At 35.4% G+C, this 17,201-nt stretch overlaps 2 protein-coding genes across 3 annotated transcripts in view; both read left to right on the top strand.

Moving 5' to 3' along the window:
* The window catches only part of LOC137641490 (NAD-dependent protein deacetylase sirtuin-3-like), an 89,359-nt gene extending 85,270 nt beyond the window's left edge, over positions 1-4,089 (top strand). The window contains exon 5 of one of the 2 annotated variants that reach the window (XM_068374110.1): positions 1,597-4,089. In XM_068374110.1, coding sequence (XP_068230211.1) covers positions 1,597-1,794 — 198 coding nt within the window. In that variant the 3' untranslated portion in view covers positions 1,795-4,089. The remainder of the gene's footprint in view (positions 1-1,596) is intronic. The other variant, XM_068374109.1, reaches the window with a different exon arrangement.
* Positions 4,090-11,158: 7,069 nt separating this feature from the next.
* LOC137641489 (pre-mRNA-splicing factor RBM22) overlaps positions 11,159-17,201 on the top strand; it is a 66,575-nt gene continuing 60,532 nt past the window's right edge. Inside the window, exon 1 of the mRNA XM_068374108.1 lies at positions 11,159-11,270. Within this exon, the coding sequence (XP_068230209.1) occupies positions 11,217-11,270 (54 nt within the window). The 5' untranslated portion in view covers positions 11,159-11,216. The remainder of the gene's footprint in view (positions 11,271-17,201) is intronic.

Below are 17,201 nucleotides of genomic sequence, written 5' to 3'. Positions count from 1 at the left end.
CTTTTACAGTTGGAACATCTATTCCGCAGATCACAGAGTTCCTCATCTACAGTGTTTTCAGTGTGAGAAAAGCCTCTTAGTCACAGCTGCGAAAGGCTACTCCTCAGCCTCCAACACTGTGTTCCGAGTGAAGGGCATAGAACTCTCCTCCTTGTGGGAGTTGTTTATGATCATGAAGTGCTTCAAGCTGTCTAAGCCTTAGCATCAACAAAGAGATTAGGCAAGTTGCGCAGTCTCTTACGTAATAACCTGTGCTGAGGTTTGTATGGAAGTTTCCTTTAGTTTTGAGCCTGAATTCATGGCCAAACCCTAGAACTCATTGTCCCACTACCTCAGGTTTAAAGGTTGTTCATGACTGGCAGAGGCAAGGGACAGGACAGTGTCCTAGAGACTGACCATATATGTATATGATCAGCACCCAAAGTCCCCCTCCATCAAACTAGGACCAGGAAGGGTTGGGTAATGGCTGCTGATGACCCATCATGCAGACCTATAGGCTCCTCCAAGACCTTATCCAATCCTTCATTAGATGAAGCATCAGGTTGTACTGTAATTGAGAAGAGATGCTTTTACATACTGGTCAGGCCCTATCAGTTTACTCATTTTGTTGAACAGGCTGACATGTCTCTTTTTCTAGTTTATGTATGAAACATCTATTTTGATGTCGTTACTGTTCTTAAAATATTTTATATTAATTGTTTATTACTTCTCTGTTGTATATTTTATTTCTTTCTTTCCTTTCCTCAATGGGATATTTTTCCCTGTTAGGCCCCATGGGCTTATAGCATCCTTCTTTTCTAGCTAGGGTTGTAGCTTAGCTAGTAATAATATGTATGGCTGATAGGAGGGCGCTGAAGTCACCTCGTTCCCTTATGGGACGATGGAGATTGACATATTCCTGGGAAAAAAAAAACAGTTCAGTTTTAGGGTAACTTCATAACACCAATAAGTGAGTCTCCCTATTTTAAAGGACACATGGTCTGTGAACGTGTAGGAACAAATAAAAAATTTCAAAAGTAATATGTATTTTTCCGAGCTATACAAACCCAAGTCCTTTAAAGTTAAACTTCCCCCCCTCCACCACCTTTCTCAGTCCTAAGCTGAAGTTCAAAAGTGAAGAGTCTGATAGAAGAGTGGTTGAGGCTACTTGTCCACTCTTGCCATTTGTCGTTAACTATCTCAATAATGAAAGCAACGGTTCTAGCCCTGCTGAAGATACCCTATTTTAATGGACTCAGGTTTGTATGGGAAAAATAAAAGTTACTTTTCAAATTTGTTATAATACAGTATCTAGTAAAATAATGTAGTAACTATCTGATTGATAAAAAATATCTAAGGAAAGAAAGATATGAAAATGTAAACCATAAGTTATTTCTTAATGTAATGCTACAATAATATTCCATTACACTATAGTCAAGGTGCAAATATTTGAGCACTGAAAGGCCATTCAAAAAATAAAATGTGTCATGTTCATCTGATTAGTCACCCTTTTTAATGGAAGACTGTGAATATGTATAAGAAAAATAGTAACGGGCCTACTCTCCGTAAACAGCATCAATCCTATGTAGCTGCTCTAAAGAATATTTTCTTTTTCAGGTGTATCCATTTGCGGGAATAGCTGATGCTGTTAAACGTCAGACTCCAAGAGTTCTTATTAACCGAGAATTAGTTGGTAGCTTTGGTACACGGGAAAATGATTACATGTTACTCGGAGACCTTACAAGCTCTGTGGAACGACTGATAAAAGCTATTGGATGGGAAAATGACCTAAAAGATCTAATGAAAGATCTTTAGGAGAAAGGTGAATAATCAGAGGTTATGTGTATATTGTCTAGTGACATTAACTGAGGAAAATAGTAATGATTGTACTGTAGCCTATTCGAAGATAAGGCAAGGGATTTATATTAATTCAACTGTTGGGCATATGCTAATAAAATACAAAAAAATAAACTTTAAAAGAATTACCTTAGGTAACATATCACCATTATTCAGTATGATACTTTTATAGCTTATTTCTGACAGTGCCTTAATATGAGTTGGCTTGCAGTAGAATGTTTTACCTTGAGAACTTTACCTTTTTTTTTCCATGAGGCCCCATAGAATACTGACTCGTCATGATATGAATTATCTCAAATACTGTACTGTACTTTTTTTATTTCATAGTATTACCTGAGTTCTTAGGGTGTTACAGTATTATAAATTAGGGTGACATAACCACGTGGTCCTATATGGAGATTCACCAGAAGGATCTGTTCTCAAATGAGAGACAGATTAGAGAAGGATAAAGTTTTGGATTTTTAATAAACAGATTGAAAGAAACCAGAGAGAATGGATCAAAAGTAAAAAAGCATAGAGCAGTGCAACTAGATCTTTAGGAGATTGCATAGAAACATTAGAACTACTGTATCAACAATGTGCTGTATAAGAAATGCTGTAGATGACACCCTTGTAGGCATTTTGTTCATACAAATTTTAAATGCTTATACAGTATCTAGATTAGTAAAATGCCCAGTTACGGCTTACAAATCAAATACCGAATTATTGGTTTAAAGTTGTTGCTAGGCATTTTTAGTGCTGCCTTTAGCTGTGTTAATCATGAGGCCTTTGTTTTCAAATAAAACAGTTGGGAGTAGGTTGGTCTTTTCTCAACATCATTATTGAATTTTTAAATAATAGATAGCGAAGAGTTCCTGTTGATGGACACTATAGTGAGTATAGGAATGTGATATCTGGTGTTCCACAGGGTGGTGCTCTGGGCCCATAACTTTTCATACGGTATATACACATGGTATGTGGTATGTGGTTTTAGAGCAAGAAATTGATCTTTAACAAAAATTGAAGTATGATTGTAATTAGGTCAAGAACAGTGACTCCTCAACATCCAGCTCTCTGCATCGATAATGTTTCTTTAACTATATACAACTCTTAAAATTTTAAGTGTGATTCTTGATTAAATATTTACTTTTGAGAAACACATACAATAACTTTATTCTTCAATTCCACATCAAATTGGCTTATTGAAAGTCTTTTAAGGTTTTCTGTAATCAATCTATTATTAAGAAATATTTCAATACTTTTATTCTACATTGTTTTGAGTATTGTTCTCCCGTCTGGTCTTCAACTGGTGACTCCCATCTTAATTTGTTGGACAAAAACTTGGTTCTGAGTTTTACCCAGCAGAATATGACTCTAAAGGTAAAGCAGGAGTTGCTAGCAATATTTGTCTGAATCTCGATGCCTGTGAATGTGATTTTTTAATTATCGATATTTATGTTTGAAGAGTGTACAATAATGATGAAACAGACTAATACTAATCAAGACTAGCACATTGTTGGACAAGACTGATTACGAAGGGGATGCCATCTAGAGTTTTACTTTTCCTGTTTCCAAAAGTGCCTCTTTTCTACACTTTAACCCTTTGACTCTTATGCCCTTAAACAAGTCGGGGTGAGGTACAGCACATATAGACAGACGAAAAATGACGTTCACAAACATAAGTTTTTGTAAAAAAGATACTACAGTACATCCAAACTATGACAGATTAAGGCTTCTGGTTTGTTGCCTTTTGTTGGCAAAAGATTGAACTTTGTATTAATGTAAAAAAAAAAAAAAAAACATAACTGGAATGCAAAAATATAATGTAAAAATGCATGTTGAACGTGAAATTAAAAAAAAAGAAATTGTAAATATTTTTTTTAAAGAAATTCATGAAATATACAATAATTATGTTTTAGGAGCTTTTCTAAAAAGCAAAATGTGTAGAATTGTATAACTTTCATGTGGATGGAACCTTTTTCCAATAAATGTATTAGTAAGTGAGGTGTAAATGAATAAAAAATAGCTTTTTGGGGGGACCAAAATTTCAGATTTTCTAACCTACTTATGTTGAAGTTTTTCATTGTTACGACGTAACAATTAATGCTAAGGAAAAATTAAAGACACGATTGTAAAGCTGATTAAATTTCCAATAAAATGGGTAGATAAGTAATACATGTATTGTTGAAAAAATATTGAGCAATTTACCGTTAAAAACGGAGTAAGTCTTGCAATTTTCTTGGAGGTGTTTTATGATAACATTTTCTGTATAAATTAAAACCATTAATACTTTTATATTGTTTTATATACCATATAAAATTACAAAGAATGGGCTTTCTAATTATGTATAGTATGAGACGTATATTGTAGTTATTGTATTTACAAATGCACAAACCCACCTAGAAAAATTTTCTACGAGAGCGTAAATTTAAAAAAATAGGTCAAATTGGAAATTAGCATAGGCTTGCCACGCATGAGCTGCTACTACCCATTTTATTTTAGGATCCACATGTCCCTCAACCATCTGCCCACTCACGGTGTGAGTTTCGTTTTCCTTGAGTGATGCGAGTATTTACGCCAAATTTCACACGAAAATAAGTTATATACAACGCGGAAATTCGCGTCATTGGATTACTTACGGCAATAAATATTTTCACATCATTGCGTCATCGGATCACCAGAGGGTTAAGGATAGTTTGTTTGTTGGTTTATGTGTATTTGAGAGAGACAGAGATATGGGAAGTTAAGATTTATTTAGAAATAGAACATGTCATGTTTCATGCTTTACAGTATCTTTATTTTCAATCATATAAAATCAGATATATCTGTTCAAAGAGAGATAGTTTTTCTGATAGATAAATCATATATTTCATGAGTTTTAGTGTTTTATATTACTGTTTAAGAATAAGTGACATTTATTGTGAAGGTATTCATCAAGATTACAAAATATCTGTTCATTGTATGAATGAGTCATGTTTGTATGTGTTGAGATTATAGGGTTTCTGGGCAGTTTTTTTTTTTTTTTTTTTTTTTTTTTTTGGTAGAGAAAGAGAGAGAACAGTGGTAGAAGAATAGTAAATAGAAAACTTTTAGAAAATAACTTTTTCTAAATCAGTTGTTTTTACATAAAGTTACTGTATTTTATTAGTTGTCATGATTGTATCTGTAGAGGTTATAATTTTTCTGCCTATTTCTGGATGCAAATCCTATTTTGAGAAAGATCAAATTGTAGCATCCAATTCGTTAAAAGTGCATAAAAGAAAACTAGCATAATCTAGTTCATCGTTATACCTTACATAAATTCAATGTTTCAATCTTTTAATTGTTATTACAAATATTACATATCATTATCATAAATTTGAAGGTTTCTGTTTGTACATCATCATCACCATCATCATCATCACCCGTTACTAGTCCACAGCAGAACAAAGACCTCAGATATGTCCTTCCACTTGCGTCTGTTTATGGTCTGTCTATGCCAGTCCGCGCCCTCAAACTTCCTTAGTTCGTCGATCCATCGTCTTCTCTTCCTTCCTCTACTTCTTTTACAATCTCAAGGGACCCAATCTGTTATTCTTAATGCTCATCTATCGTCTGTCATTCTCATTATATGCCTTGCCCATGTCCATTTCCTTTTCTCACAAGTTAGAATATCCTCTACTTTAGTTTGCTCTCGTATCCATATTTTTTTTTTTTCTGTCTCATGGTATTATTCCCATCATTATTCTTTCCATAGCTCTTTGAGTTGTAACTAACTTATGTTCTAAGGCTTTAGTAAGGCTCCAAGTTTCTGATGCATAAGTTAATACGGGTAAGACCATCTCATTAAATACTTTTCTTTTTAGAAAACGTGACATTTTACTTTTCATTATCTCAGTTTGTTTACCAAATGTTCAACATCCCATGTTTATTCTTCTTTTAATTCGATCTCGTGTCCTGGGGAAACACTTAATGTCTGTCCTAAGTAAGTATATTCATTAACAATCTCTAGAGGCTCATCCATAACTCTTATTTATTGTCTTTGCATTTTCATTGAACATTATTTTAGTTTTACTCATTCATATTAGTCCTACATTTAAGCTTTCTCAAATCAAATCTATCATCTTTTGTAATTCCTCCCATGATTCACTAAACATAACTGCCTAACCTAACCTAACCCAACCCTAACCTAACCTGATTAAGACCACTTTTTTTTTTATTTCGGCCCTTATTTTAATAATTTTTATAACAAAACAAACATTAAAAAGGAAATTCATGTCTATATGTATTCTACACATTGCTATTTGCTATATTCTTTTTGGGCTTCTGGCTTGAGATAGTTTTTTTTTTTCATAAATTCAATAAATATGAACTCAAAATTCTCAACCTTGTCATACAAAATATTCAAAATAATAATGACTTTGATAGAACTAATGATGACGATAAAAATTATATAAAAATCATATATGCCTTCTCACTCCTAGAAGATTACCTTAATTACTGAATGGAAAGTCTGTAATTGGCAAACACCTGAATAATATGTAAAAGATATAATAAAATATTTTTCTTTGGCTAGTTACAATATCGTTATATACGATATATGGATAACTATGAAAACCACATCGTAGCTAGAGCGATTGAACGAAATTTATGGCTTGAATCTAACTCGTTCGCCAACAGCATCCTATAAAACCAGAGGATTCACGTTATGCATTTTACCATCAAAAAGCTGATGTCTCATTGGCTGATTCTTTCTCAGCTCAGATTGATGGATGGTTGTAGGCCTATGTGACGTCTTGCAATCATGTCTGTATGAATGAATTTAAATGAGTAGTGGTGAAAAGAAATCTATACTTTTTGTAAATGAATTATGACAAAAAAAAAAATAAATTTTCATGGATATATCCTTAATATGGTTATTAAAAGAGAAGTGTAATTACTGAAGGGAAAGTTTGAAAGTGATGAACATTGGACTGATATCTAATAGATATGCCAATAAGGAAATATTCTACTCAGGCTACTTAAATATCATAGTGATATGTATAGAAATAAATTAGGATAAAAGAGACCTTTAACTAGAGCATTTGGATGAAATGACTCAGATTTTTAACGAAGCGAAACAACCGGCCCCGACCCCTATTAGCTAGAGAGTTTGAACGAAATGCCTCGCATGAACCTAACTCTTTCGCCAACAGCAGCCCATAAATCAGAAGAAACCTCTCACCTTATGCATTTTTAGTGGGAAATAACTGCCGTGTCATTGGCTGATTCTTTCTCAACTCTAATTGGCGGGTGTGTGTGATGTCAGGCATTCGTATTTTTATGAATGAATTTAGGTGGGGTAGAGGTAAAAGATCTATACTTATTTTAGATAAATTAGGACAGGAAAATTATTTTTTTCATGGAAATAAACCTATAGTGCTTATTAACTTTTGATAAATAGATAATGAATCTTGTTGAAGGGTATATGGTAGATAAATAAGTCATATTCGAAGGAATAATTGACTGTGATCTGGCTACAATGTTAGATGTGCGTGTGTTTGTCTGTGAAGCTGTAGTTAGCGAGGCAACAACCAATCACAGCTAAGGAAGACAGCCAATCAGAGGACTGGAATTCGCCGCAAAGAAAGAGCATCTCGAGCAGTTATGAGTTGCTGTTTGAAAAACCTACCCAAATTTCCACAAAATTTTATTTAAACGCTCTAGCTATGGGGGGACGGAGCTGGAGATTTTCTTTTTATTTCTATGTGAATAAGAGATATATTTTCTTCAAAATATACAAAAACAGTTCCTGTTATGATGTTTTTTATATAAAATATTTTATTAGAGGGATAATTTGTGATTACCAAAATAATTTATATTAAGAAAATAAGTCTGTGACGTCATATTGAGTAGGATGAATTTTGCAGCTGGTCTAAATGACTGATACAATCTCTTTGCGTTGAATCCGTTGATTGAAGTATTGATTGAGTAACACGATAAATACTATCATCATATCGAGTTAAATAGTAAAGGAACTACACAACTTTAGTTCCTATTTTGTTACATTTCAAGTAAAATGTAATTGGAAAGATCATTATCTTTTAGATTAGGATATACGTCGTTGTAAGGTTTAATACCAACAGTACACATACATATTTCAGATAAATTAAAACTTAAGATTTTTTGTGGAAACAAATTCCAAACAAATTTAGTAAAAAATTGATCTTTTATATAATTGTGTGATTTTGATTCGTTCGGCATCAGTAGGTCATAATGGAGATGAGGACTCTCTTGTCGTGTCTTATATAAGGTAAGGCAATCTACACACACACATGCCTTATGCATTTTAGCTGGAAATATCTGTTATTACATTGGTAATTAATTGATCTTGAATGTCATTGTTGTATGTATAAAAAATAGAAAGTAAGACGAAAAAAGTCCTTTAACTAGAGAGCATTTGAACAAAATAACGTGGGTGAATTTTCTGAGTTTGCCTGCAGGAGCCCTTAAGTCAGAGAAACCCTCTCACTTTATGCGTTTCCTTGGCGGGAGATATTTGTCCTCTCGTTGGCTTATTAGTTCTGTTATGAGTGGTGGCTGTAGATGACGTCATGCAGTCTTGTATTTTATGAATGAGTTCAGCTGGGTAGAGGTAAAATGTACTTATTGTGGACTAATTAACACTTACATTACAATTTTTATGGAAACAAGCTCATAGTATTATTAATTTAATAATATAATAGGTAAGGAATATTGTTCAAATGCGTAAGCGAAATAGATACATCATTTCTAAGGAATAATTTACAGAGTTCTGGCTACAATGTTAGATGTGTACGTATGAATCTGTAAATAAAGGCAAGAACCAATCACAGCTGAGAAGATACAGCCAATCAGAGAACTGGAATATCCCGCCAAAAGCGTTCAAAGGATTTATGGGTTGCTGTTCGAAAAGCCTACCTGAATTTCCATAATATCGCCTTCAAACGCTCTAGTCATGAGGGTGGACGGACTTAAAGATTTTTTATTTTTTTTGGGGGGGGGGCCTTTTAAGGATAATGAATAATATATATATATATATATATATATATATATATATATATATATATATATATATATATATATATATATATATATATATATATATATATATATATATATATATATATATATATATATATATATATATATATATATATGCATGTATGTATTGTCCCTTATAAGATATTTAAGAGGATATTTTATCAGAGTGCATTCTCCTTATCAAATAATTATTTCTATTAAATATAAAAATACGCCTTTGTGGCGTCTTAAGGAGTAGGATGAACTTTACAGTTTGTCGAAATGATTGATTAATTGTATTTGCTAGTTTGATTGAGGTATTGAGTAACACGTAGCTACTATTCAATATTATTATTATTATTATTATTATTATTATTATTATTATTATTATTATTATTATTATTATTTTTATTATTATTAATAGCTAAGCTACAACCCTAGTTGGAAAAGCAAGCTGTTATAAGCACAAGAGCTCCAATGGGAAAAGATAGCCCAGAGAGGAAAGGAAACAAGGATATAATAAACTACAAGAGAAATGACGAATAACTGAAATATATCTTAAAAAACAGTAACAACGTTAAAATACATTTTTCATAGATAAACTATAAAAAGAGACTTGTGTCAGCCTGTTCAACAAGAAAACGTTCGTTACAAGTTTGAACATTTGAAGTTCCACCGATTCAGCTACCTGATTTTGGAAAATCATTCCACAATTTACCATGGTTAAAATTAGAATAAAGCTTCTATATTACTGTGTAGTATTTGAAAAGAATCCCACAGAGTTAAAAAAATTCATCAATACTGAGATCTGGAAGTCATTATATTATATTATCACATCACGCTCAGATAGTGAAGGAACTGCATTCATGACCGTAATTTGTATTTTGTTTTATTTCAAGTATAATGTAAAGGAACAATATAATGTTTTGGATATAGTGATTGAAATGGATGGGTGTAGGAAGAATAAACAGAGTAGTCAGACGGGAGGAATTCTGGACTTTCACATTTGTAAAGAGGAGACTTAAGTTGCAGGACTTGAGAGTCATCCAGGGTAAGTGGGACTATAAAAGTAGTAGAATATGGCAAAATAAAATCAATAGGGTAAAGAAGAAAGTCATTAAGAACCTTCAATATGAAGCAGATTCATTCTATGTGGCTTAGGTTATCTTTCATATTGCATATCATAAGGTAGCTATTTCTTTATTTATCTATAATTGCCATCTTCCCATTTTTACAAGAATATGGATATTGAGTTTTGCATTTTCCATGGTTTTTGCTATCACCAAGCATCGTCTGCAAAGAATATTGACCCTGTCTCTATTAAATCGGGTCTAAAACCATTCTTCCTTTCCTATTGTCTTTAGACCATATGCCTAATTATGTGTGGTAACTCAAAGACTGGTGTAGCCTGTCCATCGCCTATTTCATTCCATTTGTAACTTCCATTTCTTATTATAAGCCCTCCCCTAAGCAAATATCTGTTGTTTCCATGAAAAATGTTTGTAACATTGTAATTGCACCCATAATTTGCTTGTGGTTTATGTATTTTTTTTTTTAAAACTTCCATTAACACCTCCATTCTCTCAGTCGAAAGCTTTACTAAAAGCAGTTCCTATAAGGGGTTTATCATTCGTAAAGCTCCCTGTTCCTTCTATATTTCTACAGTATATATATTTTTTTCTTTTGCCTACTCGTGAAACCCAGCCTTGCATTCACTATCTTCTTATGTTCTAATGTTGTTTTCTACTTTTATCATCGTAGCAAATATCTTTTATGCAATTTTTAATAGAGCTTTCGTTCTAAGGTATTTTGCCACTGGTATTATTTACTTTTGAATAATTTTTGTGCTGACCTTTTCCAGTTATTTTGTTTTTCTTTTGCATTTTAATTGTTTTTGTAGTATATAGTAGCTTCATGAGTCGTTCTTTACAAAAGACTTGTAGAGCTCATGATTAAAGTTGTAAGGTCTTGTTGGTATCTTTGATTTTATTTTTTCCCAAAATTTTTTTAATTCTTTTTGATAATTATGTAGAACATAAAGACTTGTAAGTGTTGGATTCTCTGTTGAAAATTATCAATTTATTATTTCTGAACAGAGTCAACAGACTAGTTTTTCTAGGTTTCATCCTGGTATAGTTCAGCATGTAAATATGTTGATATAATGTCAAGTTCTAATGATTAAAGTCATACTGATAAAAAGAATGTATGTTTATTTCACTGAAGTAGTTAAGAATTTTATAATAAATATCTTTTTATTATCTATTTTTGGAATATGAAAATAATATATGAAGGCTTTTTTTTAAACGTTCTGTGTGAACCGACGAGTACGACATTCATGTAAACAAGACAAGTTTAGCTTTCGGCTGATCACGAACGTAAACATGGCTATGTCCAAGAGCACCAACACGTATAATAGGCAAAATTGGGAAGATTCTGTAAGTTTCCGTGAACATTTTCATTTTCGATCGTATCAGTGGATATTCGTGAACATAGACATTTCATTTCTTGTTTAGTATTAATAATTGAATTGCACATGACAGTAGCGGGACTGTGACCTTATACTCCCCACGCCAATGTGCTGAGACCATTACTTACCTCCATCCTTTGGTTTCATTATATATAGGTTTAGATAAAACTATAGATTAGGATATGAAGATGAATTGTGGTTGTGGAAATATGCAGGTTAGGTCAGTATTTAGATGCGCCATTGTCACCGTAATGTCCCCTTGGAGTGTATACATGATGATGGTCATACTTCATAACTCCCATATTTTCACCGCTATTGTTACGAATACGGCAGTGTAAAGGGGTCGCAGGGTTTACCTTTCAGGTTAGGTCAGGTGTGAAAAATTAGGTTAGATGGTGTTTTATGCTCACAGTAGGTCCTGTCCGTTGTTCTACAAAGCCTCCTGTCCCTTTACAGTGAACCGAGCTCATTCCCCAGATTATAGGGAATTGGTAGAGCGGCAGATGCATCCGCCAAGTAGTGTCAGTGGAGATAACTGGGAGGTCAGAGAGACAGCTCCTCTATTTATAAAAGACTGACTTAGGTAAGGTTAGGTGCAAGTAATTTTTCTAAGCAAATAAAATCCATCGTATCTTAACAGTATGTTATTGGCAAAGCTGGAACTGCTATTAAAACTTTAATTAGGTAGTTACAACTTCTGATTTTTGGTAGGGATGCCTCGAACATCTGATAGTCAGCTGGACACATACTTTTGGCCTTGGCCGCAAACAGAACATACTCTTACAACATCTCAAAATTTGTCTGTGTTAATTTGTTTCTCTACGTAATATAAACCTTCAATCTTTATGGGAGCATGGCTTAATGGAAGCTGGATTGGACATCAAGCTGTTTCATGCTGTAAACACAATTGGTTGTCGCGTGACAGGTAGGCCACGCCCACTGAACAAGTAGCGCTACCTTCACTTTGACTTTGACCGTCGGAAAGTACAGGTGTACTTTTCAACATCTTCATCCGGCTGTTTTAATCTTTTGCGTTTTCTTGCAGACAATCATGTTATAGAGATACTGGTTAATATATGATTCTTAAATTACTAGCAAAAAAGGAATTCACTATAAGAAATGGATGAATGTTGGCTACTTTGGCATCATTCTTTATATGTTTAATGGGGTCTGGGTCTTAAAATCATATAACGTATCGGTTGATGAAAATTCGAAGTCTATTTCTCACTCTAAGTCGATTGATTACATTTGGGAGACAGATGGTGAATTACTGCTCATGTGCTGTTTGAATTCTTTTTTGCCAGCTGTTCTGTTTTTTATATGACGTAATCATTACAAGGCTTTTTTGACCAATTATGAGGTTCCAAGCATTTATGTACAAGTTCCTGAATGTCGTTCTACAATAGTCATTTTTTTTCACCACCCTCTTCAGTTCCATCATGACTACCATCACATGTAGACTTCTCCAAGAGGAAAGTACAATCTATTTTGAAATTTAGTGTAATTTCATCCATTTCATTAATTGATTATGTTAAAAACACACTTCTTTCTATACATAGGTATCATTGCTCATGTCAAGGAAAATATCCTCATAATGATCCATGGGGCTTGTGTGCGCAGCCCATCCATGTACTACTTGCCAGAACAGAGGAGCACGGAGGTCATGTTAATTTTGTGAGTGTAGCGATCCACGGCTGAACAAAAACCATTAGAAGGACGTGAAGTGAATCATAGATACCAGTAGTTATGATGCCTTAATTTCCAGCCACTTACATGAACCATATATTTTTTTTTCCAACTGGTTATATTGTGTTTATTTTGTATTTCTGACTTATATAATGGCTGAAAATTATTTGTTTTTGGAATTTCCCCACCGAAAAACCCGTGTTTCCTACCTGGGTCCCCCATAATTGTCTTTATAAAGTGTTCCAAAAACTCACAAACAGGTGGTTTGCCCCAATAATCATGGTTAGAAATGCTTAAAAAACAAGATAGCAAGTAGGAAAAATATTTGTTTCATGTATTTAGCTAGAAGTCTAAGTATCATATATCTACCAGGATATTAAGGAAATGCCAAGGATATGCTGCCTAGTGGAAGGGAGAGGGTGTTGCTTTTCCTCTTCATTATATTGCCAATTCCAGAAGGTACTGTACTAAGGATTTTTAACCTGGCTGTGCTATCAAAGCTTTATCCCTTTAAGAGCATTGTCATCGGCTTGCATGAGGCTGGAGAACAACAACTTCACATTTTTCTTTCTTCCATGCCTCATATTTTCTAGTTTTAGGTTTTCATTGCTATTTCTGAAGAATGAGTAAAAGATGTCATCAAAGAAGTCCAGGAAGCCTTATCAATAGGAATTACCCCACTCTCTTCAGGTCCTCCACTGTCGTTTTACCGTGTTCGTTCAGAGTATTTAAGGTTTCATATCGCGTATTGTTCATTTACTGTTAAATCTTCACTGTCAAAAGACTCATGAAATAAGAAAGTCTTCAGTTTCCTCTTGAAACTGCTGTCAGCGCAAAGAGACGAAGGTGAAGGAATAACTTGACGTTCTCCTTCTATTGAAAGTGCACAATGAAGTTTCATTACCAAGTTACGATGCCATGATCGTTATTGCTACACTCTAGCTAAGGAATAAATAGCAACAGAAATGCTGTTAACAGGAATAAATTTGCATTCCAGTAGTAAACACAGAAACTATCAGTCAGCTATAGTTTTCGGGACAGGTGCAAAAATTTTAATCTGTGTCCTTAAATTACTTCGTACAAAATTAATTGCTAACCATAAACTTGAGTAAAAAATTAAAACAACCAGTTGACGGCAATGGGAGTATGTACATCAGTATTCTCCGGTGGCTGAAAACAAAGTGGCTACGCAGAGTACTGGGTAGGGGCAGGGCTTCCCTGCCTCATGAAAGTAACTACTGAAACTTTGTTATGAATTTTAACAGCCGAAGTTCAAGCCAAGGTGAAAGCATACTGCCATCAAAAGATATGGTTTGTATTTGTGAAGGGACAAACACAAATATACTGATGTACAGTACCTATATTTTGGTTGTAACAACTTTCTAAGAGAATTTTTTTTTTTTTTTTTGCGACAGACAAGACCAGACGAAAATTAACTAATAGGAGGTTAAGAAGGAACAGGACTTGTGGAGGTGGAATTAAATTGGCAGAGGCTTAGGCAGGTATTGTAGGTGGGGTTAGACAGGTTTTGAGCAAGTAAACTGATTAATCAAATGTAGATCTTCGATCTACTTTGCACCCTTTAGATATCACTGCCGAAAATAATACATCGAGAAATATATGTCATAATGTTATAAGAGGATTTTCCATTGGAATTATGCCACTTATTACAACTACTGCATTACACTTTGCACAAAGGCTTGAGAACTCACCAAGCAGTTCTTTCTTACATAAGAGATTTTGATGGGGGAAAAAGCTGCTTTTGGAATTAAACTCCTTATGAAAGGTAACAAAGTTTATGATCACATAAATTATAGAGGTTTTCATGTTATCGAAAACATCACTCAGTTTTTTTAATGAGGTAAAACACAATTGGCTGTTGGGTGGCAGTTAGGCCACTCCAATCAAATGGGTAGTGTTACCTTCACTTCATTACTTGTGGGGTGGTTGAGGTGGGTAGTGTTACTGAAAGGTCTCAAGTTTGCATGGTTAGAAAGATACTGACTTGGGAAATACCAACACACTTTGGTCGTGGAGAGGAGTGAAAGTGATGACTCCTGTCAACCTCCTAACAACCTGAGCATAAAGAAGTCGCAGATATTAGGCTAGGACCCTAAAAGGAGACTGGTGGGCAGTCAGGTAAGAATCTATGTCCGAAGGATATTGTGTTTGAATGTAAAGTCATTATGAGAAATGTGCCCTTCCTTCCCAACAAGTAGTGCTTAAGTTCAAATCTGTAAGCAAATTGTGAAAACCAATATTTCTTCCTGCTATGGGGCACCTCTCGGCCATCACTCCTCAACACATGAAACCAAGCACAGGTAAAAGGTGTAAAAATGCCTCCACCGGGTATCCATATACTGATAGAAGGTGCCCCATCTAGAGAAAGGATCACCCCTATACTAATCTATTTATGCTGGCTGCCGATTAAAGCGACAATTGAATTTGAAATACTGTATGTACAATAACCCACCAAGTTATCAGAACTGGCCGTCCAAAATACTTAATAGAACTGCTACATATTGCGCAGCCAACATATCGTGTTGACACGAGAATAGTTACAGATGGCTTCAAACTATTAGAAGGAGTTAGAGGTCCAACTCAGGCAGTGGTTCTTAAGGGTAGGGATATCGGGTCCTCCTTAGCATTCAAGAGCCTGTTAGGGTCTCTGGTATTAATACAGGAGTCTGTTAACACTGAATTTCTTTACCTGCCACTATCTGTGGGAGCATACTCACAGATCCTTGGGTGCCGATACCCTTGTTCCTGTGGTGGTGACTCCTTAAGGTCTTTCTAGCTCTCTCAAGACAAAATGCATCTAGCGTAAAATAACGGTTTCGACATAAGCTTAGAATAAAAGGTAGATTGACTGGCCTTCTACTCTTCTTTCTTCTTCCTCTCTTAGGAGTGCAGCAGATAGTAGATGGAGGTGAACATATCCAAGCAACCTTTCTTTTTAGACAAAATCTGTTAAAATATATCTCCCCAATTCTTCCAGACAAAGGGGAGGATGAATAGAATGTATTCAAACACATTATTAGATGCTTACACTACAGTATTAGGAGATTGGCAGGAGCTACCACCTACACTCCTATACAGGACCAGGTGCTCTTTTGGCATTTCCTGGAAAAGTTAAACCAGCCAGATTATGGTCCATAGGGACCTCCTCCCTCCTCAGGATGAGTCTTCTATTAAAGAATGATAGTACAAATGTGAGTCACTAGCTGACCTGGACATGTGATCATTGCTCTACTGCCATCTATTTTCAAGAATAACTACCTCGTAGTTTTAACGCATGTACTAGCTCTATTAAAGTCATAAAACTGTTAGAGGCCTCAGGTTTGTATGATTAGAAAAAATATAATTGTTCCGTAACCGAAAAACAAACCACGCTATTTACATTGGGTTTACTTTCGGCGTAGCTGAAATGACGAGCTAATAGTTTTTAACGAGGGTTAACTACCCCCTCCCCCCACACACTGGTGATTTGCTTCACTTCACTTTTGGCTCTGGCGATGAACAGGCGTGTCTGCCCATCCTCCTCGTTTGACAGCCTTAATCTTTTTTGCTTTTCCTCAGCTTGTGTGCTTTTGAAGTTGGCCTCACCCTTGGATATCCATCATGCGCAAGTGCCCTGGTATTGCCGGTCGCCCTAGCGGTACTTTCATGTCTACGGTGGATACGGATCCTCACACCCTTTGCCCGCAGTGTCGAGGCCGACGGTGTGACAGAGAAAATAATTGTAGTGAGTGCAGGGAGTGGTCTGCCTCCCAGTGGGAGAAGTTTGGCCGCCGGCGTAAGAAGAGTCCAAGAGAGACCGTTCTCCTTCTGGGGTTACCTTGAAAGAGGAAGGACCAAGAGAGACCGTTCTCCTTCTGGGGTTACCTTGAAAGAGGAAGGATCTCGGGACTCTTCTTTCGCCGCCCAAACCTCCTCCGAAGCTCCTCCTCGTCCGGCTCCTAAGGAGAGACCGCCGAGTGGGAGCGCAGGCCCTAGTTCTGTTTCCCGAACTTGGGTTGGGGGAGAGGGCGTCGCCTCCCATAGCAGGAGGGCTCCCCCTCCTCCCCCGGGGGGGGTTATTGATAATGATTCGTTGTCTCATGATGATCTCTTTCAGCTTTGGGCTTCCTTAGGGCTGAAGGGCCTGCCCTCCAAGGAAACCCTGTTTGACCTTGTCCAGTTGGGGGCCGCTGTTAAGCAGTCGCCGGTGATC

This window comes from Palaemon carinicauda, chromosome 5, assembly GCF_036898095.1.
Source record: "Palaemon carinicauda isolate YSFRI2023 chromosome 5, ASM3689809v2, whole genome shotgun sequence".
Classification (NCBI taxonomy): Eukaryota; Metazoa; Arthropoda; class Malacostraca; order Decapoda; family Palaemonidae; genus Palaemon; species Palaemon carinicauda.
This window is presented reverse-complemented; position numbering and strand designations above follow the sequence as displayed.